Source organism: Rana temporaria, chromosome 2 (assembly GCF_905171775.1).
Source record: "Rana temporaria chromosome 2, aRanTem1.1, whole genome shotgun sequence".
Classification (NCBI taxonomy): Eukaryota; Metazoa; Chordata; class Amphibia; order Anura; family Ranidae; genus Rana; species Rana temporaria.
This window is the reverse complement of record NC_053490.1, coordinates 196637432-196661944: the sequence shown is the minus strand read 5'-3', so window position 1 is coordinate 196661944 and position 24513 is coordinate 196637432. Positions and strand designations below refer to the sequence as shown.

At 41.7% G+C, this 24513-nt stretch overlaps 1 protein-coding gene across 1 annotated transcript in view; it reads right to left on the bottom strand.

The window, feature by feature from the left end:
• The window catches only part of MYO16 (myosin XVI), a 357599-nt gene that overhangs the window by 217711 nt on the left and 115375 nt on the right, over window positions 1-24513 (bottom strand). Inside the window, exons 10-11 of the mRNA XM_040336205.1 lie at window positions 18291-18441; window positions 13380-13490 (exon numbers count right to left, since the gene is read on the bottom strand). Of these exons, the coding sequence (XP_040192139.1) occupies window positions 13380-13490; window positions 18291-18441 (262 nt within the window). The remainder of the gene's footprint in view (window positions 1-13379; window positions 13491-18290; window positions 18442-24513) is intronic.

Below are 24513 nucleotides of genomic sequence, written 5' to 3'. Positions count from 1 at the left end.
CAGAATGTAATTTCAAAATCTTTTCAAATCTGCAGCTTTTATTTAGGGCTCTTTCACACGGAGCGGATCCGTATTGATCCGCTCCGTTAGCCTGTTTGGCTCAGCAGGGATTCCTCCGTTAATCCCCGCTGAGCTGTCGGCTTACAGGGCGGTCCCCGCACACAGTGCAGAGACCGCCCTGTCTCTCCTCCGCTCTCCCCTATGGGGAATCGGATGAATACAGACCGCGTGTCTGTATTCATCCGATCCGTTCCGCCGGACGGAAGAAAAATAGGGTTTTCTTCCGTCCGCAAAAGCGGATCTTTGCGGACACGGATGGTTGCGGACGTCAGCGGATGCATCATCCGCTAACGTCTGCAATCCCATAGGGATACATTACAAGTCCGTAAACGGACTTGTAATAAACGGACCGTTTGTCCGTACGTGTGAAAGGGCCCTAAAACAATATTGTGTCACCGTCTTCTCCATGTTGGGTTTCTACATTGCCACCCTCTCAAAAGTATTTTTATTCAAGTGGAAATGCCTAAATACACAGGCATGGTCCATTGTTGTCATCATTAGGAAACCAGTACAGAATAATGATATGCAGCTGCTGCTGGAACCAGCAGCTGCATATCGCTGAAAGGGGCTGCAAGAGATCATTAACACTGAGATGCAAAAAAGGATGAATAAAAGCTTAAAATAGTATAATATAAAAAATAAAAAATATATATATATTTTTTTTTTAACAAAATGTATTACTTGCTTCCATTTAAACAGTAGTGCTATGACCATTGCTTTATAAATAGCTCTGCATATTTCTAAAGCACAACGATTGCTTTTACAAATGTGCACTGCTCTTCACTAGCTTCAGGAGTGCAAAGCCAGTGATGCACAGATTTTTTTTTATTATGGAGTAGCAGCGGTAAAAAAAAAAATCACATTTGGCTTGAGATGTCTCCACTTCCTTATGTTGTCATATCTAAAAGACATGGGCCATCAGCCTGGCCCACAATGCAATACTTTGTACCATAGTAATCCATCTGCAGGTCTAGAGTAGTCTAAAGCTACCTAGCCCATGACTATGCAGGATGATGTTTTAAAATAAACCCATTAGAGCTGCTTGATTCTGGCTAAAATGAGAATCACAATTATTTGTTTGCCTAGAAGATAGATCACAATTCTCTGACGATTCTAGCGGCGTAACATCATCTTTCACATTGAAACAAAAAAATTGGGCTAACTTTACTGTTTCGATTTTTTTTTTATTCATTGAAGTGTATTTTTCCCCAAAAAATTGCATTTGAAAGACTACTGTGCAAATACAGTGTGACATAAAATATTGCAGCAATTGCCATTTTATTCCCTAGGGTCTCTGCTAAAATATATATAATGTTTGGTAATTTTCTAGCAAAAAATATTGATTTTAACTTGTGTCAGAAAAAGATTTGGGGGCAGATCCACAAAAGGATTACGCCGGCGTATCTATTGAAACGCCAGCGTAATTTAAAATTTCCCACGTTGTATCTTTGTTTTGTATCCACAAAACAAGATACGACGGCATCTGGGATCGATCCGACAGGCATAGTACGCCATCGGATCTTAAATGCAATTTTTCGGCGGCCGCTAGGTGGGGTTTCGGCGTCGAGTATGCAAATTAGCTATTTCCGACGATCCACGAACGTACGAGCGGCCGTCGCATTTTTTACGTCGTTTCCGTTCGGCTTTTTCCGGCGTATAGTTAAAGCTGCTATATGGTGGCGTACTCAATGTTAAGTACGGCCGTCGTTCCCGCGTCTAATTTAAGTCATTCGTGAATAGGAATGTGACGTCATTTACTTTCACATCGAATCCAATGACGTCCTTGCGGCGTACTTTGTGGCAATGCACCCTGGGATATTTTAAGGACAGCGCATGCGCTAAAAAAAACTTTGTTTACGTCGGGTCACAACGTATTTGCATAAAACACACCCCCATCACTCCCATTTGAAATTACGCCGGCGTAACTTACCGCGCAGATTCTTTGAGGATTCACAAGAAGAACAAGTAAGTTACAGCGGCGTAGTGTATCTTACATACGCTACACCTGCCTAAAGATAGGCAGATCTTTGTGGATCTGCCCCTGGACTTTAAGTGGTTAAACTTCCTGCATTTACATACAGAAGTTTGATCTAAGAAGGAAGTTATTTACAATGTTTTATGTTGTTAAAAACTTGACAGACTGCCCAGATTTTTTCTTTAGACACACAGAAGTTTATCCCTTTGATCTAAACTTTGCAGACTGCCCAGCTATTTTCTTTTGACAGCTGAGTGAGCAGATAAAGTCTCTCCACTTGTTATATGAAAGAATCTGCAAACTCTGCATTGGACATTGTTAGTGTGGTTGAATCGAGACTGGGTTGAATCGAGATCACTATTTTTTAACGATTAATTGTGCAGCTCTAAAACCCATCACAACCCTAGGCACACTTAACTGCGCATATGATGAAAAAAATCACAAGCAGAGGTTACCATCAACAAAGGCCACATATAAAAATGATCAGTAGATCCAGAGAAATAGGCAGTATAAAGGCCCGTACACACGATCGGATATTCCGACAACAATTGTCCAATGGACGTGTTTTGTCAGTCGATCCAACCGTCTGTATGCTCCATCGGACAATTGTTGTCGGAATTTCCCTCTCAAATGCTCTCAAATTGTCCGTGTGTTCTGTCGGATCATCCGATCTTGTGTACACAAATCCATCTGACTAAAATCCAAAGTAAAAACACGCATGCTCCGAACTAATGCTAAACGTCAGACAACAATAGCAGAAGTTGCCCAAAGGGTGGCGGTAAAGAGCTGAAAAACCATGTGGTTTGTTGGCTGAAAATGTTCTGCTGTGTGTATGCAGAACAAGTTCATGGCCAACGCCCCCTTTGCACAAAAATTCACGGAAAAGTCCAATGAAAGTGCGATCGTGTGTACGAGGCTTTAATTTATAACAAGATTGCCTTATTGCAATATTAATTATAAAGACTTATTCATCTTTAAGAGCAATGTAGCTGACGACTGAGAAGGAGGAAATACCACACCACACTAAAGAAAAGAGGATCTGGTAAAAATGTAAGTCTTTTCTGATAATGAAAAAAGAAAAATCTACAGATCACAAAATCATTTACAGACATCAGTTATGACTGCACTAAACTGATGTGTAATTCTGAACTTTCCGCCAATTGTTATTAGTCTCAGAGTCAGCGGTGCAACATCCATATAGCTGCCTGAATGATATAAACAATATAAAAAGCCGCGCCAAAATAACAAAATAAATATAATAGTACAACAGTCCACAGGTAGTGTAAGTAATAGTGGATATTGGATTGATTCTCCAGCAGAGACAAAAACACTGTATTGATCAGAGGCTGATTTGCATGTAAAGATGTTGATTTTTCAATGCACCGGGTGACATGCATACAGTGTGTGAGATCCCACCACCGGAATTGTATATCAGCTTACCAGATAGCAAGCCTTTGGTGCAGTTGGCTATAACCCAGCCACGGCCTTTAAATCCCCCGGGCTCAGATTTCCAAGCAAAAGACAGCTGAGGTTTGAAGTTGGTATGTATTTCCGATTTAGGACACCCCACAATTCATCAGCAACCACAGTATACCGATAAGCGTAACCCAATCCGGCTCACATGTAGACAGGAGAATAGAAAGGGACGCAATAGCGTGATATCGTAGGTATACAAATTTATTTAAGAAAGTAATGTACTTACACTTAGGCAGTATAAACACAGCATTAAACAGATAAAACAAGCCGGCCGGCTTACGGAGCCCTCCTCCTAGGCGTGGTGACGTCACTGACGCTGCCTCCAGACGCGTTTCGTCCTATTGGACATTCTCAATGGGGGTAGGGCTAGCAGCAGTGTGTCACCTTATATAAGAGCCACTCAATGCAAAGGGAGGTCCATAGAAACAGACCCCGCCATCTTTGTTGAGGGAAAGTTTTCCCATACAACCGCGCGCAACCTCGCGGCCTGGAAGGGAGTGTGAGGCGTTCCACCTACGTTGTAACGAGGGTGGAAATGCTCTCTCTCCAGAGTGTAAAAGCAAAAAATGTGAAATAAACATAAACATAAATATAAATTGAGCCTAAGAATGTAGTTTTAATACCTACAATGTAAAGAGGACAGAGGAACCAAGGGAGAACTAAAAGTCCGGCACAAGACAGAAATCCCTTGACTCACTGTGGCCATCTTGTGGATAAAATTAAAAATTATTTTTAAACAAGAAAAAATAAATAATAAACTCATCCTGATTATACCTGGTTTAGAAGGAGTCAGGTTTTAAGTCGGTTATATCGATTATTTTAATAGAAAATTCTCAGAAACTCCTATATAATTAAATATAAGCCTCATCCAAATTCGTTTAGCTCTTTTTATTACCCAAAAATTGTATGGAGCTTTATGGTATACTAAAAACCATTAAAGAAAAAAAGGATTGTGATATAAAGAATATATAAATACTATATATAAAAATATAATATATAAATATATAAACTAGATCACAGGGCCTGTTGTAATACACACCCTGTGGTCTACGTGATCCAAGGGCCCTTAGTTGCCCAAGGGTATAGTTTTAAATAGTGTATATAGACTAATCTATTTTTTGTGATAATGAATATTTAGCTTATATGAAAAGTGAATCCATAAATATATAGTGAAATATTACATACATACTACATCCCCCCGATTTAACGAAAAACTCGAGAGGGAAGGGCCACAAAAGGCCAAGAACCGTGCTAGAAGTACATTATGAAAAATTCTTGGTGTGAAAAAATATAATTTTTTGTGAAAAATAATTTTGAGGCTATAGTACCATCTTTGAACAGAATATAAGAATCCTATCAGAGTGAACCTAAATCTAAATGTTAAACTCAAAGGGTAGATATAACTACTATCCAGGATTTAGTTAAAAAATTATAACGATATATAAAATATAAAAAATATAAAAAATATTTTAGCTTAAAATCTTAATTTGAAAAACCGCATCTGTTTCTATGGGACCCTATGCAAAGGTTCACATCAGGCATTGTTGATAAAAGCATTCACGTCAGTTTCAATATTCAGGCCATGAGGGCTGTATGATTTTAAACGATGGATCCACCCCATTTCCATTTTGGAAATTTCCCTCACCAGGTTACTTCCCCTCCAATGTGCCTTATACTTGTCAATCCCAAGAAAGAGGGTATTGGAGGGGTCCCTATGATGTTTAAGCCTGTAATGATTGGACACGGAGTGGTTCCTAAAGCCCGCTAGGATTTTAGTAATATGTTCGTTAACCCTGACTTGCATTGATCTCTTAGTCCGGCCTACATATTGAAGCCCGCAAGGGCATTGGATCAGATATACTACCCCTGTGGATGCACAGGTGATACATGGTTCGATTTTGAATTCTTTTGATGTAACCGTAGAGGTGAATGATGTTACACATCTTTGGTGATTGCTACTAAGGGCACATACTCGGCACTTTTTGCATTTATAGTAGCCCTTAAGCTGATCAAAAAAAAAACTAGAGAAAATCATGTCTCAGTTGGGAGGAATAAAACTTTCACAGAGCCATATTTTGTTCTATTGCTTTCTTCCAGTTGTCAGATCACATCAATCATTTAGAAATCGCAGTCATGTTTTGCTTCATTTGAAACTGTACAGATATAAAATTATTAGGATTTCTGACAGTGACATACAGTAAAATAAGCCTAATACATTCAGTCCTGCATGTAGATAAATGATATGAGAAACAGAATTACCGTACATCTACAATTTAGTTATATTTAAAAAAATTTGAATATTATTCTGCAATATTTTTTTCTCTACGGTTCTTTAGTATACAACTGTATATGTTTTGTCTTCATTTTTTGTATTAGGGTGGGCAATGGTCATTATTCAGCAATGATTCTGATGCCCTGTACACATGACCGGTTTTCCTGACATGATAAGAGATAGGAGTTGCGCAAAAAATTATATATACGTGACCATATAAAATAAAAAAAAAAAGGAGTTGTAATAGAAACACCTCGTAGGGATGACCAAAAGATCAACAATGTATAAAGTCCCAATAAGTGTGCACATACAAAATTTATAAAAAAAATATTTTTTACAATAGTCCAAAAAAATAAGAAATTAATCCAATTCTGTGGTTAGTGCTGGAACAATATCCGGGTAAAAACGTTCAGGCTGACCCTTACCAGATGTATAGATCCCCAAGGATCAAAATGAGCCATCCATGGTGTAGCCAATAGAAGATCCAACATGGAACGATGCAGAAGCTCTTACTTCAGTGGACTCAGCCCAGTAAAAAAAGGGAGAAAAAAACAAAAAAATAGTGCAAAAACGTATGGTGAACAAACACTCAGACTAACTCCCGGTGGCTAGTATTGACAGACACTGTGCAGTAAAGCTGGAGCACCACCACCATAAAAACACGCTGACCCTTACCAGAACAAGGCGACCCTCGAGGGATCAATATTGCATGTCAGTGTGTTACGGTCAACAGCAGAGAGGCGTTTTCAAACTAGTCCTTTCAATCCAGAGATCATATAGCCAGGTAACATGAAAAATATACAGACTCACATAGTGAAGTACCGCCAAAGTTTAATAAAAATAAAGTAAGTAGAACACTTACAATTAAGACGTGTTAAAAACAGCAAGGACAAATGTAGCCAGCCGGCGAACAAACAAACGAGGCACGTCCTCAATACGCGGTGACGTCAGCACGCCAACCTCCCAACGTTTCGTCTTCGGATAGACTTGATCATGACATGCCAAAACCCCAAATTTTCCCCGACGTAATTCCTCTGAAGCCTGCCTTGCATACACACGTTCAGTCAAAAAAACGCTCGACCAAAGTGCAGTGACGTCCAACACGTACGATGGCACTATAAAGGGGACGTTCCATTCAAATAGCGCCACCCATTGGGCTGCTTTTGCTGATCCTCGTGTTAGTAAAAGTTTGGTGAGAGACTTTTCAGCATTGTGCTTTTGAGTCCATTACAGCGTGACGAATGTTCTATCTCCATTACGAACTCTACTTTTACCAGAGTGAGCGCTCCCGTCTCACACTTGATTCTGAGAATGCACTTTTTTCCCCTCCTAACACATATGCTGACTTACCTGTGTAGGAAAGATTTATATATTTACCTATTTTTAGGCTTCTCCAGTCAGTCAGGTAGTGCAGAGGCAGTACAACACCTCCTCACTTCCTGTCAAAAGCTCTGAAGAGTGATCTGAACATGGATGGCTCTTCAGAGAGCATTATGTCCTTATGGTGACACTGTGATTGCTGTGGCAGTGATTAGGAGATGCTGTGACTGCTGAGGCAGTGATCAGGGACACTGTGACTGCTGTGTAACAACCCTTTCACACAATCGGGTTGGTGCTGCTGCTGGATTCCTGCAGCAAGAATCTACGGATTCTTCCTATTGAACTGGGTTATGCCATCAGCAGTGGCTGATAAGCCCATTTAAACTAATGGATGGCTAACAGCGATTCTTGCTTTACTGTTGTTTACTGTTGTGATGCTGTGATTGGCCACAGCTACCACATGGTAAAGGGATGCTGTGATTGGCCCTGTACACCATTTGATCACAGTGACCAATCACAGAGATCACAATAGTAAAAATGTACTTGTGAATGGCTGCCATTCATGACAATAATTATGCGGTGAGCATGTGATCACTGTGATTGGTCACAGGGATCACATGGTACCTGGGACGATCACAGTGGTTTATATACATGTACAAGCTATTGGCATCTGAGCACAGGTATTTCTTATTTATGTTGCATTACAGTCAGTGACCAGACCTGAACCTAGTGGCTCTCCCCCAATTTGTGTCTGTTTGCCCCACAGTGGCATTGTGTCCACTGTAACATTTGCATTTTTGCAGAACAGGTTAGGGACTGGCCATACAGGGATTACTTTGACATTGTTGGCTAGCTCAAATATGTATTGCAAAGTGTGTGAACTAAAAAAAATGTTTTTTCATTGCAAAGCTTGCTGGAAAGGGTATATAGCAGTGTGCAGAGGGTTCATCCAGAATTTCCAGGGGGCGCACAATAGGCTGACATGTCATATGAAGTCCACCCGTGATAGTAGAGCACCCACCCGGCTGTATCATTAGTAGTTAAAATTAGTTAGGGTTTAGCTTGGAATTCCTCTTTAAAGCATAACTTAACCCAAGAACTAAAATGTAATATTGCAGCTTACCAGTCCTTAGATGTGGTGGTTGCATTTGTTTTTATTTTTTTAGGCTAAGAATTTTTTTGGGCAATGACGAAAAACACCTGGTAATATTGCCAGAAATGTAGTGTTCTTGTCAATTCCTGTGAACTGAACAGCCTTATCTTTCTTGTATAAATTACTAATCTTCAATGTATCGTCACTATAATGGAGAAGAACAAAAGGTAGACATATTGGTAGAAAAGCCTGGGTGACAACCATGGCTTCTTCCAGTGCCACAAAGGGGTTTGATGTCTGATAAACTAAACCTGTCACAATAGAGAAATATGGCAACTGACATACCGTATTTATCGCCCTATTACACTAATTCGGGGTACTTTGTCGCAGTAAGTGGGCTTAGCACTATATGACTATATAGTGTGACCAAACCCCCGTATTTTTGAATATGTTCAGGTGTTTTTAACTAGCCTTGCAAGATAAATGTCATTTTTGCATGTGTGCGCTATAATCTGTTTTGTACTGTATTTGGTTTTATAGCAGCACCAGCTTAGATGTATAGCATTTTTAGGGTGTGACCACCAAGTATCTTTTTGTATTTTGTATAGACCCTGACCAGGTCTCTTGGCTGGAGCACCCCTCCCCCTCTTCATTACCTCACATTAGTGGCCACCATTGTATAGGAAGAATCCCTTCAGTTCTCCCACATAGAGGAGTATATCTCCCATGGTTGAGACCCAGGTTCTTTCATTCTATTACTAGGGTAGGACCCACTAATTCGGGGTACTTTGTCGCAGTAAGTGGGCTTAGCACTATATGACTATATAGTGTGACCAAACCCCCGTATTTTTGAATATGTTCAGGTGTTTTTAACTAGCCTTGCAGGATAAATGTCATTTTTGCATGTGTGCGCTATAATCTGTTTTGTACTGTATTTGGTCTTATAGCAGCACCAGCTTAGATGTATAGCATTTTTAGGGTGTGCCCACCAAGTATCTTTTTGTATTTTGTATAGACCCTGACCAGGTCTCTTGGCTGGAGCACCCCTCCCCCTCTTCATTACCTCACATTAGTGGCCACCATTGTATAGGAAGAATCCCTTCAGTTCTCCCACATAGAGGAGTATATCTCCCATGGTTGAGACCCAGGTTCTTTCATTCTATTACTAGGGTAGGACCCACTAATTCGGGGTACTTTGTCACAGTAAGTGGGCTTAGCACTATATGACTATATAGTGTGACCAAACCCCCGTATTTTTGAATATGTTCAGGTGTTTTTAACTAGCCTTGCAGGATAAATGTCATTTTTGCATGTGTGCGCTATAATCTGTTTTGTACTGTATTTGGTCTTATAGCAGCACCAGCTTAGATGTATAGCATTTTTAGGGTGTGCCCACCAAGTATCTTTTTGTATTTTGTATAGACCCTGACCAGGTCTCTTGGCTGGAGCACCCCTCCCCCTCTTCATTACCTCACATTAGTGGCCACCATTGTATAGGAAGAATCCCTTCAGTTCTCCCACATAGAGGAGTATATCTCCCATGGTTGAGACCCAGGTTCTTTCATTCTATTACTAGGGTAGGACCCACTAATTCGGGGTACTTTGTCGCAGTAAGTGGGCTTAGCACTATATGACTATATAGTGTGACCAAACCCCCGTATTTTTGAATATGTTCAGGTGTTTTTAACTAGCCTTGCAGGATAAATGTCATTTTTGCATGTGTGCGCTATAATCTGTTTTGTACTGTATTTGGTCTTATAGCAGCACCAGCTTAGATGTATAGCATTTTTAGGGTGTGCCCACCAAGTATCTTTTTGTATTTTGTATAGACCCTGACCAGGTCTCTTGGCTGGAGCACCCCTCCCCCTCTTCATTACCTCACATTAGTGGCCACCATTGTATAGGAAGAATCCCTTCAGTTCTCCCACATAGAGGAGTATATCTCCCATGGTTGAGACCCAGGTTCTTTCATTCTATTACTAGGGTAGGACCCACTAATTCGGGGTACTTTGTCGCAGTAAGTGGGCTTAGCACTATATGACTATATAGTGTGACCAAACCCCCGTATTTTTGAATATGTTCAGGTGTTTTTAACTAGCCTTGCAGGATAAATGTCATTTTTGCATGTGTGCGCTATAATCTGTTTTGTACTGTATTTGGTCTTATAGCAGCACCAGCTTAGATGTATAGCATTTTTAGGGTGTGCCCACCAAGTATCTTTTTGTATTTTGTATAGACCCTGACCAGGTCTCTTGGCTGGAGCACCCCTCCCCCTCTTCATTACCTCACATTAGTGGCCACCATTGTATAGGAAGAATCCCTTCAGTTCTCCCACATAGAGGAGTATATCTCCCATGGTTGAGACCCAGGTTCTTTCATTCTATTACTAGGGTAGGACCCACTAATTCGGGGTACTTTGTCGCAGTAAGTGGGCTTAGCACTATATGACTATATAGTGTGACCAAACCCCCGTATTTTTGAATATGTTCAGGTGTTTTTAACTAGCCTTGCAGGATAAATGTCATTTTTGCATGTGTGCGCTATAATCTGTTTTGTACTATTACGCGCTCTGGCGTATAGCGCGCACCCCTAATGTAGCCCTGAAATTCCTGGAAAAAAAATGTTTTATACTTACAGTTTTGGTGTCTTGCAAGGGCATCCATCGGCGGCCTTGTCCGGTCCGGCGTCCTTCTGCGGCCATCGTGGTGTCCGTGGTGTCTTCCCGCGCTGTCTCAGAGTCGAATCTCCGCTTCCCGCGCTGTGTTTGAACCACTCCGCCGACATATACCGAGCGCAGTACACTCGGGTATACTCGGATAGGCTCGGCTCTCGCATAAAGGACGTGACCGCGAGCGGAGCCGAGCCTGCCCGAGTATACCCGAGTGTACTGCGCTCGGTATATGTCGGCGCAGTGTTTCAAGCACAGCGCGGGAAGCGAGTATCAGTGTATATAGCGCACCAACGATTTTGCCCTGATTTTAAGGGCAAAACAGTGTGCGGTATACGCCGATAAATATAGTAGTTGTCCTACTTTCAGCAAATGCTGGATACCTGGTGGTTTCCAGGCTTCAGTACTGATTACAGACCCAGGATAAAGCATGCAGCCCGTGAACTCAACAAATTCAGTCCTGATCTGCATACCCAGGCCAATGACTCAGGAGCATCTTTTTTTTAAGCACAGCAGTAATGGTGACTCCTGGATTTTCCTTCTTCTTGTTTTTCTTATGTTTTGACAGTTCATGCATATCTGCTTAGAATCAGGGATCTCAAACTGGTGGCCCTCCAGCTGTTGCGAAACTACAAGTCCCATCATGCCTCTGCCTATGGGAGTCATACTTGTAACTGTCAGCCTTGCAATGCCTCATGGGAATTGTAGATCTGCAATAGCTGGAGGGCCACCAGTTTGAGACCCCTGGCTTAGATCGTATGAGTTTTATCTGTAGTGCAATGCAGATGGCACAAATGGATATAGACAAAAAATGATCATTGGTTTAGGAATGTTTATTTCCACTAGCAGAGGGTCCATACAACTAAACTTTGAGAAAATCACAATCTAAATGCTCCAATTCTCCCCCAGTTATGCTGCCATCTAAGGTGTCTAGCAGGGGTCAAGTCCTGGGGAAAAAAGTGTGGGAACTCCCACCCAAGATCCACTCCCCCACCAAAAAAAAATAAAAAATTATACGCTCATATGCATAATTACTAAACTGCATGTTTTTTTTTCCGATCCACTGTACCTTAGTAATCCTTTATGTTACTGGCCGCTTCCTGTATATGGATTCATCGGGTAGTGTGCGGGTATTCCGTCACTTCCTTGATGCCGCAATGTCTCCTGGGAGCTTTTGTCATTGTTCCCAGGAGACATTGCGGAGATCTGCCGCGAGTTATCGCGGGATTTAGAAAGATGCAAGTTCATAAAGCGGCCAGTAACATAAAGGATTACTAAGGTTCGCCTGCCCCTAACAGTGACTCGAGCTGGGCATCGCCGCTTAGTGAAGGATTGGCTCGGGCAGCTCGGCTGCTTTAGTCCTGCAAAGGGAACTGCGTTCCTGCTGTGAAAAGTGCAGGAACTCCGTTCCCACGTGTTCCCGCAGGACTTGAGCCCTGGTGTCTAGGCACCCTGCCTCTACCTTCTCTATAGTCAGACATTTAATACTTCGGCAATTACTGCATGCAGATCAGTTTCTCCCACACTGTACTGAAGATATTAAGGGAATGCTCTGGTTATTACTGGTAATTGAAATAGTTCTTAAATAATTATATAATACATTTATTTTGCATTATAATTGGTGTGTTTACTTTAAAGTAATATTTGATGGGACTTTTATATTGTGACATATTGTTTTGTTATTGCAGGGGTGCCAAACCTTTTGAAGAGCAAGGGCCACTTAAGCGACTTGGTAACCGATCGCGGGCCACAATGAGAGAAGCGGGTGGATGACAGCCCACTCGGCTCTATAGAGCCCACTGTACTCTCAGCACACCAAACTCATAGGTAACAGAAGTCTATGGCTCAGTGCATGTAACCCACAGGTGCACTTCTCTGCACCTGTGGATCAGTTTAAAGCAGCCCAGTAACCACTGCAGAACAGATATGCCCATATATACACTGTGATATTAGTAATAAACTTGCCTTTAATTACAGTATTCTATTCTATTTTATTCCATCCCAGAGCAGGAGGTCACGGGCCACATCAAAGAGCTCCGCGGGCCACTGGTTGGGCACCCCTGTGTTATTGTATTTAAAATTTAAAATTGTAGATTGCCACACAATGGGGCAACCACACAATTTGCAATTCCTCTGCCTTTTCTAATCTACTATTGAAATAAGATATCAGCCACATACTGTAGGAAGTGCATTGATTTTAATGAGTTAGCCAACTCATACTTGCATTGTGAGAAGGATTAGTGAACCATAGCTATTGTTTTGCACAGCTTTAAGCAGAGCCAACATATGCATTGGGTATATAAGGTTTCCTCCATGTAGGGTATCTAAACCATTACAAATATATTGGTACAAGGGTTTCTGAAACTTCAGCACACAGGGCACTTGGAAGTCCGCAGCTACCATACCAGTCATGTTTTTAACTTTCTAGCTAAGGATGTATTTTAAGAAGCTTTGCATTAATGTGCATAACATTCACACATTTCTTTTGAGTTCTTATACATGGTAAGTGACTTACATAAATTTGGTTGTTTTTGAACCGTTTCTGTATCTCATACAACAGGCTGCTATCCGTGAGTTCACTGAGAGTTGCTAAGTCATCATTTGGAGCTGCTGGCATTAATTTGATCTGAGCAAACAAAAGAAAGAATATTTTACCCAATGTTCATTATAAAATACTTACAACATATTATTCAACAGAAAACTCAAGTTAAGTCACAGTCAAGTCACAAAGCATGTAATATTCAGTAATATTCATTGCATGTATTTCAGTAGCTCATACTTAGAAAAAGAAAGCACGGGTGCCACTAGTTGCATGTGGACAAATTACGATGCCTGCAGGATCGCATCCATGTTCAACTTTTCAATCAGGCCCCTAAAGAGGAGAAGGAGATTTCCTTCCCAATTTCTCGTATATTGGGAAAATCGTCCTCTAGAAGTATATTTTACACTCATGTTTTATTATACCCTACACACATTTGGACTTTAAAGGTACCATCAAAAGAATATTGTAAAAACACACACATCTATTAAAAAAAGTCCAGAAATGTTTCTATTAAAATACTCAGATTTCACTATTTGAATAAATGCAACTTTAAAAATGAATAAACCACCTCACAGTTCAAAGGGTTTGCCATGTTCTATTACAGTATCTATAATATACAGTATATATATTTAGTTGTATTATATACCTTAAAGCGGAACTAAACCTAACGTGTCAAAACTACACAAGAGACATGCTATATCTCATCTGCAATAATAAACACCTGTCTGTTTATAGTTTTCTATGCCAGAATGACTGATTTCAATGCGCATGTGCAGGATGATGTCATGGGCAATTAAGAGGCTGAAAACTTGGCACCCGAAGATGACAGCGGCCAGTGAGGCATGTAACCACTGCATCGCTGGAAGGTGGAGTTGAGCATATTCAGGAGTTTAGTTTTGCTTTAGGCACCCTGCACAAAGAAATATGTTCACTGATCCCCACTGAGGTGGCCGGTTTGTATCCGCACTGTTTATACAGAGTGGACACAGACCACTCTCCTCTATAGGTGGTTAGATGTGAACAGATTGCCTGTCCATTTACACCCAACTACCATCCGATCTAAACTGCTGGACGGATGGGGAAGGGATCCCCAGCTGTCTGTTTTTCAGCATATCGGATGTCGGCGGGTGTAAACAGACACATTGCTTGCTAAGGGGGTACCCAGAGAAAAAAGGAGCGCACAGCTCTGGCAGGGGACTCCAGAAGAGGCATTATGGGACCTCTCTATGCAATATCACTGTACAGATCAGGCAAGTATAACTAGTCTCTAGTCCATCTGGGCAGGGCTGGTGCAAGCATTTTTGCCAACTCAGGCAAAGGTGTATTTTGCCGCCCCCCCCCCCCCCTCCCGGCATGCACGCATGCACAGGGCACAACACATCAGGGTACAGTGCATATCAGGGCACAGGGCACAGCACATCAGGGCACATGAGGACACAGTGAACATCAGGGCATAGCACATCAGGGTACAGCACACCAGGCCACATCGGGGTAAAGGGCACAGCACATCAGGGCACAGGTCACAGTACATCAGGGCACAGCACATCAGGGCACACGAAATTGAGGCACAGCAGACTGGGGCACAGGACATCAGGGCACAGGACATCAGGACACATGGCACATGGCACGTGGCATGGGGCACTTAGCGCACATCGGGGTATATTGGCACACATCGGGGAAAATTGGAGCACATCGGGCATATTGGAGCACATTGGGGCATATTGGAGCACATTGGGGCACAGCGTTTACCTGGCAGCCAGTATGCAGGAAGCATCTGAGATAAGTTCTCTCTCATGTCACGCTTTCCCCGGCGGCCTCTCCTCTCTTCTCGTCCATCCCAGATGATGTCACAAGCAAATGGGGATGGACAAGAAGAGAGGAGGGGCCGCCGGGGCAGCGTGACATGAGAGAGAATTTATCACACACACTGCCAGTGTGGATGCAGCGCTCCCCTCCTCCTCTACACTTCACACACAGCAAGCATCTCCCACTGTGTGTATCGGAGCTTAGTGTGAAAACTTTGGCCGGGCTGTGAGAAAAGTCCCGCCCTCCTCCTAGATCAGCTTGTGTGGTAGACGCATTGTTCTGCCTATCACATGAGCTGAAATAGGAGGAGGGCAGGACTTTTCTCACAGTGTGGCCAAAGTTAACACACTAAGCTCCAATACACACAGCGGGAGATGCCTGCTGTGTGTAATCCTGGGACTCACAGAGACGAGAGAGACACTGACACAGTGACACTGTCAATTTTCCGCCCTGTTCCCTGGCACTGTAAGGCAAGTGCCCATGTTGCCTTGCGCTAGAGCCAATCCTGCACCTGGGGAGCGAGCATAGAAACATAGAAAAGTGATGGCAGAAAAAGGACTGAGTAGTCAATTGAAATAAAAGCTACAATTCCACATACATGGAAAACTAAAGTAGCCACCCTGTAACAAAGTCAGGTTACAGCAGCAAAGCAGCAGCAAGCAAGAAGAAAAAAAGGAATTTGGAGATTGGGAGGAAGCAATAGAAGTTTTATTTTTTTTCAGATTTTGTTCTTTAAATTTAGTGGCACTTTACAGTAAGTTAGGACTATAGCAGGTCTTTGTGTCTGGGTTTAGTGTACACAGGCAGAGGGTTAGGGTTCAGATAAGGTCTGACCAGGGATTTTTTTCAGGGGGAACTTGGGGGGAACTCAGTTCCACCACCTCTGGCTCAGACCCTTTGGTGCCTGCTCACCACAATCACTTGTAAACACAGAAGTCCGGTTTCTGTGTTTACAAGTCACAGCTCTGCACTCTGTGTGCAACCCCCTGAACTCTGCACTCTGTATGTAATGCAATCCTGGTATTTAATGCCCCTTTAAGACCCTTTTACTGTTTTTGAAATCTGAACGGGGTCGTGGTTGAGTTCCTGCACCTATTTTCTGAGAAAAAAGCTCTGGGTCTGACACCCTGAATTAAAAAATGTGGGCAGGGAGAAGGGATAGAAAGATAGCCATGTGCTATGGCCTTGGTAAAACCTTAAAATATTGTTATCAACCTTATTGCGGTTAATTAGGCCAATAGACAAAGTGAGACAAAGTCAGCAATAAGGAGATCAACAGAAAAAAAAAAGTGCAACATTGGCTGCTGCTAAACAAATACAGTAGTTTTGGGTAAGTTCTTTGTTATAGAATGGCCTGTAGCAGATTAAACCTTGTATATGGGAAAAGGCATGTGTTGTTAAATCAAATTAGAAGTTTGACACAAAGTAACAAAAGGTGGTGTAGTCGACAGCAATAATCTTCTATGTCCTGCAATTTGCAACCTCTTGTATAAATCCTGTGGCTCTTGTTGAGTGTTTTCTGTGGCTGTTAGAAATAAGTGCCTTTGACGTGGACTTGAAATTTACCGTTGCAGAAAGAAGTGTCTAGCCATAACTTTTAATGATTGCACCTAGAAAAATAAGCCTGTGTTTCCAAACAGGCATTAAAACAGTATTAAACCCAAACCCAAAAGCAAACATTCAATATATAATGCTTACCTTCTTCATTCTTAGATGCAATTCTTAGATGCAATGGCTGCATTCATTTTTTTTTTACTTTCGTTCTTCTGTTTTTATCTGGTGATCCAGGCAGCAAGTCTGTTGTTTTTCAAAAGCACAAGCTCTCCAGCAAAATGTATCAGTTTACATGGATGAGACAAACCCTTTAACACTGGCTGTATAAAATGATCAGATTTATTTAAAACCTTTATCCCAAAAGAAAAAAAAAGTTTCCTGTAACAGATTATAAAGTGTGAGCTGGAGTTTGTCTTCTCTCCACCCAGACTGACAATGATGCTGAATGCTGTGCTTTCGGTGCTTATTCATCCAGTTTGGTGTCTCACTAAAACCAGAGGTGTGTTAAGCCTCGTACACACGATCAGTCCATCCGATGAGAACGGTCTAATGGACTGTTTTCATCGGTTAACCGATGAAGCTGACTGATGGTCCGTCGCGCCTACACACCATAGGTTAAAAAAACAATAGTGTCAGAACGCGGTGATGTAAAACACAACAACGTGCTGAAAAAAATGAAGTTCAATGCTTCCAAGCATGCGTCGACTTGATTCTGAGCATGCGTGGATTTTTAACCGATGGTTGTGCCTACTAACGATCGTTTTTTTCCCATCGGTTAGGAATCCATCGGTTAAATTTAAAGCAAGTTGGCTTTTTTTAACCGATGGTTAAATAACCTATGGGGCCCACACTAGATCGGTTTTGACCGATGAAAACGGTCCATCAGACCGTTGTCCTCTGATTAACCTATCGTGTGTACGAGGCCTTACTGGCCAGATCACCCGATGAAAACAGAGGGAAAAAAGTCAAAGAAATTAAAACTGATGCAGCCACAACATCTAATGATGGATAAGCTGCAATACAATATTTTTTTTGTTGTTTTGGTTTTAATACCACTTTACAATTTGTATAAATAAAAATGCATGTGTTGCATAACCTTTGAAGATTATTTATACAAATTTTAAAGTGGTATTAAAACCAAAACATTTCTGCTCTTCCTCCCCCCCCCCCCCCGCCCTTTACAATTGACACATAATTTTTTTTTTTGGGGGGGGGGCACATTGCTGTGGTAATCTGAGTGGAAGTTCGGCCCCATCTCCTTCTGGGACACATTACATGTCCCAGAAGACTTCCGGAACAATCAGAAAGTGTAGCTTATCATATATGGCAGTTTCCCTTAGTGAAGATGCCGGCGCTTGCACCCAAAACCGATTGAAGAATGGGCTCAGGTGAGGACATCGCTGGATCCAGGCAAGTGTCTCTATATTTAAAGTTAACAGCTATAGTATTTGTAGCTGCTTATTTTTAATTTGGGGGGGGGGACTGGAGTTCCTTTTTAACCCCATCTTTTGTCTCATTACATACCTGTTCCAGTTTAGCAGAACTGGTCATATTGATTCTTTCAGAAGCATTGTCTTGCGAATAATGCTTGCTTAATGTCTTTGTTGAATCTTTGAACATTGTGTCTTTTTCCAGCAAACTATCTTGCTTAGAAATTGGTATTGCCAATGGACGTCTACAAAAAAAGAGAGAGAGAGTGTAAGAGATAAGTGAACTTAGCTTAGCTTGAATCTCCCTAGAATAGAAACAATTAATATGGAGGATTTTGGATGAACTTGTGCCCAGACTGAGCTGTGCAGCTGAATATGCAGCTAGTAATATTTAAAATTATATTCAGTGCCAGCCATGCTAAAAATGCCTACGTTGGCAGAATAATCATGGAACTAGACTGTGCTAAGAAAACAGATCAATAAGTCATCTAATATTTTTGAGGTGAAGCTACCAGTAAATGTGAATCTTTTAAAAGGACTGTGCAAACATTCATCACAGGCTACAAACTGGCCATTTTCAAACTGAACAGCATTTATCTTTTACAACATAGCCAGGAAAATATTAAGCGGAATTCTATATCTTTAGCAAAGTATACAAATGCCCTGTTTTTCAGCCTGAATTTTTTTTTTCAAGTATCTTTCAAAGTATTGTTAAATCTGAAACAGGAAATAAACAGTTTTTAAAGGCTTATATTAAATATAATATACGTTCAATGTATTCTGTATGTTTAATGTTGGTCACTTGCCCAACTACCTTTATCAGGTGTACCCTCTCTAAGCTGCTGAGGTCTGTCCTGACTCACTATTTGTATGTCACTTCCAGGGCTTTTTTTCTCAGACAATAGGTGCTGGAACTCCCCCTTTCCTAGTCACCCCTTTTGTCCGCCCCCTACCCACCTCCCAGTACCACCCCTTTTAGACAATATAGAACCAAGTATCATTTTGTGGTGCTAAGTAATTTATATGGAATTTGGTAATGATATCAAGAAAAGCAGTAAAATAGATCCCCTGCAGCCAGCAACAATAGATCCCCCTAACAACAATGGACCACCCACAGCAAAATTTCCCCGCCAGCAACAATAGACTCACGGCAGCATCAACAGATCTCCGTACAGTCAGCATTAATAGACTCTCTGGCTGCCATCAACAATAGACCCCTCCCCCAACAGTAGATCTCTTTCAGCAACAACTGACCCCCCAGCAACATAAGACCCCCCTAGAAACAATAGGTCCCCCACCAGCAACAATAGACCCCCCTGCAAAAATAGATCCACAGCAGTGAGCATCAATATCCTGCAGCACACCCCAGCACCCCTTGCTATTACATACAGTCAGTTCAGAAGGTGCCGGAACTGCGTTCCCCCACGTTCCTGCTGAAAAAAAGCCCTGGTCACTTTTATGCATTTTAAACTATGAAGCGATGGATGGGTGCCATAGCTCTGAAGTATCCATATTTGAAAAGAAATTGTGGGAAAAGTAAAGGGCATGAATATGAACATGGTTAGTTCATGCTACACCTTTGCCAGCTGTGAACTAAAGGCTAAATTCACCTTTTGAAAACAATAATAAATGCACATATTTCTGCAGGTGTGTAATGTGCATTTATTTTTTCTTAGTTGCCTGCAGAGCATTGCATCTGCGATCAGTGGATTGTGGATGCAATGTCAGGCTCCTGCACACACTGCTTAGAGTTCTATAGCCATACCTCTGTACAGGCAGAAAGTTCCTGAGCTGCAGGCAGGGTTAAAGAACTACAAGTGTGCTGATTAGCATGCTTGCATGTAGGCAGGTGGCTACATGTAGGATTTCTGTAGATAGAGAGCATGGGCTGCCCAGGTGAAGAACTTGTTAAAGTTCAGATCTGCCTGTTTCCCAGACTTTTTGGTTTCTGCCCTCCATCCTGTCAGCCTATAAATCAGGGGCTCAGAGAGAGTGGGACCACATGGGAAAAGGGAACAAGGTTCAGGCCAGTGGAGGATGTAACCCAGAGTAACCAACAATCAACACCACCCCAAGGGAACCCACTTCTTAAGGATCTTGCCAGCATGTACTTCTACCTGTAAAGGTATGCCTGGGCAGCTGAAAAGTAGTCAGTTAGGAACTTGAGAGTTATGGACTGTACTGCTGCAGCTTCTAAGTACAGTTTTGTTAACTGTTTCTGAGCCTGGTCTAAAGTTATTCAAAGGGGTGCATGGTGGTATACGGCATATCCAAAGAACAGGGCCTGTAAAGCACATACGGGGTATACGAGTAAGGCCATCACAAAGAGTTAACTGAGCAGGAGAGTAGTTGCCATTGGTAACCATGAACTGGTGAATGTGTACAGCAGCCAGACAGCGAGGAGCAGTACCAGGCTTGATTGACACGTCCTTTGGTAGTGAGGGGGGTCGGTATTCTGCCTCCCTCCCTAGTGCTTAGTTCCTCAAAAAGTACTGGGATCGAACCCATGGTACAGAGATCCCATGTATCCAGCTGTATGGTACGGGAGAGAGAATGAGATAATTATGTGCACATATGAGGTCTGCACTAGTGTACGGTGGGACCCCATTCTGTCACTGGGAGTGAAGTGGCACTGGCGGAGAGGGCATAGGCTCAGCAGTTTCACTTCTAAATGCTATATTCAAAGAGCAAAGTTGTGCAGTAGCATGGGACAGAACGTTTACAGAGGAACTGCACACACTGTACGGTCCATCTCTAAGCCGGGTTCTGCCTCAATTTTGATTTTCACATGATAATTAGTAATAGGCTTTTTGCTATATTTTTAATACAACAACAAAATGATGACAGGGAAAGCCACCCAATAGCTATTTTAGCTGATAGATAAAAGGGACATACAAATTGTATGCAGTTGTAGTAAGACAATCATGATCCCTTTATGTTCAAGGCAGATTAGATATAAACAGATAAATACAAACAAGGAGATTCCTCTGGAAAACAGGAAAAATATTATATGTAAAATTTAAATGGAATACCAGCCAGAGAAAGAAGACAAACAAATTAAGAAAGCAATTGCACAGCCCATAGGCCAAGTGCTGCAATTGAAAACCAAGGCAGCAGGGAGGACTGGTGTGATGAAAAATGTCAGATGTTAAAAGAGAATTGAAATGAAAATAGAATGAAAATGTTGAATAGTCGAAGAAGAGCAAATGAAAACAAAAATAGAGCAGCATAAAGAGAAGCTAAAAGGTTTTCATAATAACAAAAAAAAGAGGGAATGGGAAGGTTAGAATGTTGGGCTATCACATCCACCTAGACTAGAGATAGTGGAATAAGAAGCAGGATGTCCCTTAAGAGGACGAGTAGAAATGACAAACCGAGAATCAGACTGTAAAAAGGAGAGCTGAGAGTTAAACTCAAAAAATGCATACCATATCCAGACAATGGGGGTAAAAATCTTCTAAGAAGGTTTAGAAGAGGTTTATAAGAACAAACAGATGGTAGAACAATGTCCTGAACTGATTAAACCAATTTGAGATACCACAAAGTAACTGGGGAAAATACAGGAGGAATAATGTAAGCAGCCGCCTGTAAAAATTAGTGCTCTCTAAAAAAAGAACAGCTAAAATCAAAATTTTACCCTTGGTACTTAAGGCCAAATGCTGATCCAGACTAGACTAAAAAAATTAAAAATTAAATAATCAAATGCAGAACTTCCTGGAATGAATTTTCCTCTCACACTAAGAAATACAATTTCCAAGTGCAATAGACTTTGTGAGAAGTCAATTTCCTAGATTTCAAGATTGCAGGGGTGACTGAATCTGATCGGCTGATATCCATCAGGACCTGGGCTTTAACAGACAACTAATTAAAACCAGTAACTGAGCATCAGGGTGGTAAACTTCACCTGCAACAGAAGATTTGGATGATCTGGGAGGGCCCACAGAGAGTCTGCCAAATGCCTGATGAGGTCTTAGACCATGCCCCCTTAGCCCAGATTGGTAAAATGTGAATCACCAGGAAGTTCTCCATCTTGATCTTGCAGGTAAGAAAGGAGCTTCAGAGAGGGAAAAGCGTAGATCAGGTTGAACTGTATATGGGACAAAAGAAAGACTGGTTCAAAGAAGGAAATCATTAGGCCCAAGACCCTCGTAGAATGGAATTTTAAATGGCTTCTGGACTGCAAAGTTCCAATTTCAGAGTAGAGACACTGGAATTAGTCCAAGAGCAGCTAAACCTTTGACATGTCTAAAATTAGGCCCAGATACTCCAAGCAATGGGATGGTTCCAGCATCAATTTCTGGAGATTTAGGATGGACCTGAATCTCTGCAGGGTCTGTACAGTCCATCTGATATTAGTTTACAGGGCCAGAGGTGACTTTTCTCTCAGAAAAAAGGTTGCCCAGATATCCCAATATGGGTATGCCTGAGAGCAAAGTGAGCAAGGGAGCTAGCACAATAGAGTAGGGTCACTGGCATGGACTCTAGTTGCTGGAGAACAGCAGAATTTGTCATGATAGATCCAGAATCCCAGGAAATAACCTTAGACCAGACAGCTAAAGTCTCAAAGATGACAATCTTGATAAGAAAAGAGATGGCATTGGAAATGTTTTAACAGGTTGAGGGTTCTTTATGGAACCCAAGGCTAGTTCTTTAAGGTGTAAGTGATGCAGACAGCTCCAAAGCAGACACCCAGTACAATTGCCTCTGCACTTAGAATCTGCCATAGGAGTCCAGAGTAAGATGTTGCTCACTAGGGTACTCATGTGTCACTTCCAGAGCAAGAAGGGTCAATTCTGTCTAAGACTAGGTTACTAAGAAGGCATCAGAAATACCAAGGTTGTCCTGAGGATTGCAGCATAGGTGCAGATGTAGGAGCTGGTAGGAAGTGTGGAGTTGGGTTGCATGCGCTCCTAAAAAAAAAAGTACAGAGTGATCATCTCTATCAGCCCTTTGGTCAGAAAAAGATGTTGCCAAGTCTAAATATGGCACTGCGCTCAACCCACCAGACTGGGACTAAACATATCCATGCTGGTGTTCTAGTGTTAACCACCTGGGAGGACAGTAAACAGCCCACTAAAGCCTCTAGGCTGCCTGAGAACGACCAATTGATTTACTGTAGCAGCGGTCCTGTGCCATCCTGCAGTCTCCCAACACAGTTTACGGCAGGCAGGATCCAGGAGACATGCCCTATCTACACAGCCTTCATCTACCCAGTAAGCATACTCCTTCAGGAGTCTTCAGGGACAGTGTTCCACTAGAAGTGTGAACCACAGCCCTGGCCCCGTAAAGCACTCTACAACTAAATCCCACTTTATACTGTACCAAAGGTGTCAGGAGAAGTTACCTAATGTATAGTCCAGGGACCAAGGGCATAATACAAGCTGGACCTACATTTTCCTTACAATGGGGTGCGGATACAGCCTGCAAGGCTTTTATGATGATCAGCCAATCTGGAAACCTGCAAAACAAGCCCCAGGAGTTCTGTAGCAACTGACCAAAACTTGCTAGAATAAGAAATTGTCTTGGTAGAAGAGAGAAATTAGCCCATTCTCCTATGAAACTAACAAATCACTGGGGTATACTAGAAATTGAAGAGGTTATACTGGACTGTCGTTTTAGCTTTTTTCCCAGTGCCCAATCTCCCAAAATCAGCAGCATAGTCCAATATTGCTGAATACTTTTTCTGTGTCCCATAATGTACAATTAAGAAAGAGGTGTCTCACCGTCGACTGACTTGTGTGAAGAAGAGAAAGGGACCTCACTGAACAGAAAGGCCAAATTAAGGAAAGACAGAAGGAGTTTTTCAAGTAGTGCTAAATAGAGACAGCACTAAAGTGAGAGAAAATGGAGATTGTTGAAAAAAACAAACAAAGAAAAAAACAGAAAGTGTTATACTGGATACCAGTATAACAGAGGGGCTGCAGCCATGCTTCCCAAATATGTCAAACAATAGCATACCTTTGTGATTACATTGTGTACCTTTACATATTATAACAATTAATAAATTATGTCACCATGACATGGCTATCATGGGCAAAAAAAGTCATATTTTAGGTTAGTTTTAAAAGGCATATGACTGCATCAAGCATTAAAATGAAAAGACTACCAATAAGGTAAAAAGGTTCAAATAATTCTTGAAGACATAAATAGGAATATGGTGCAGGGAGCCCTTATAGAAATACAAAATATTTCCACCATTCTATTGTATTTAACCTCATTCTAGTGTCTGTAATGAGAAAAATAAGTGATAACCCTAAAGGCACCATAATAGAACAGATCATACTGATGATAATGTGGTAATGGGAAAAACCTCAAGA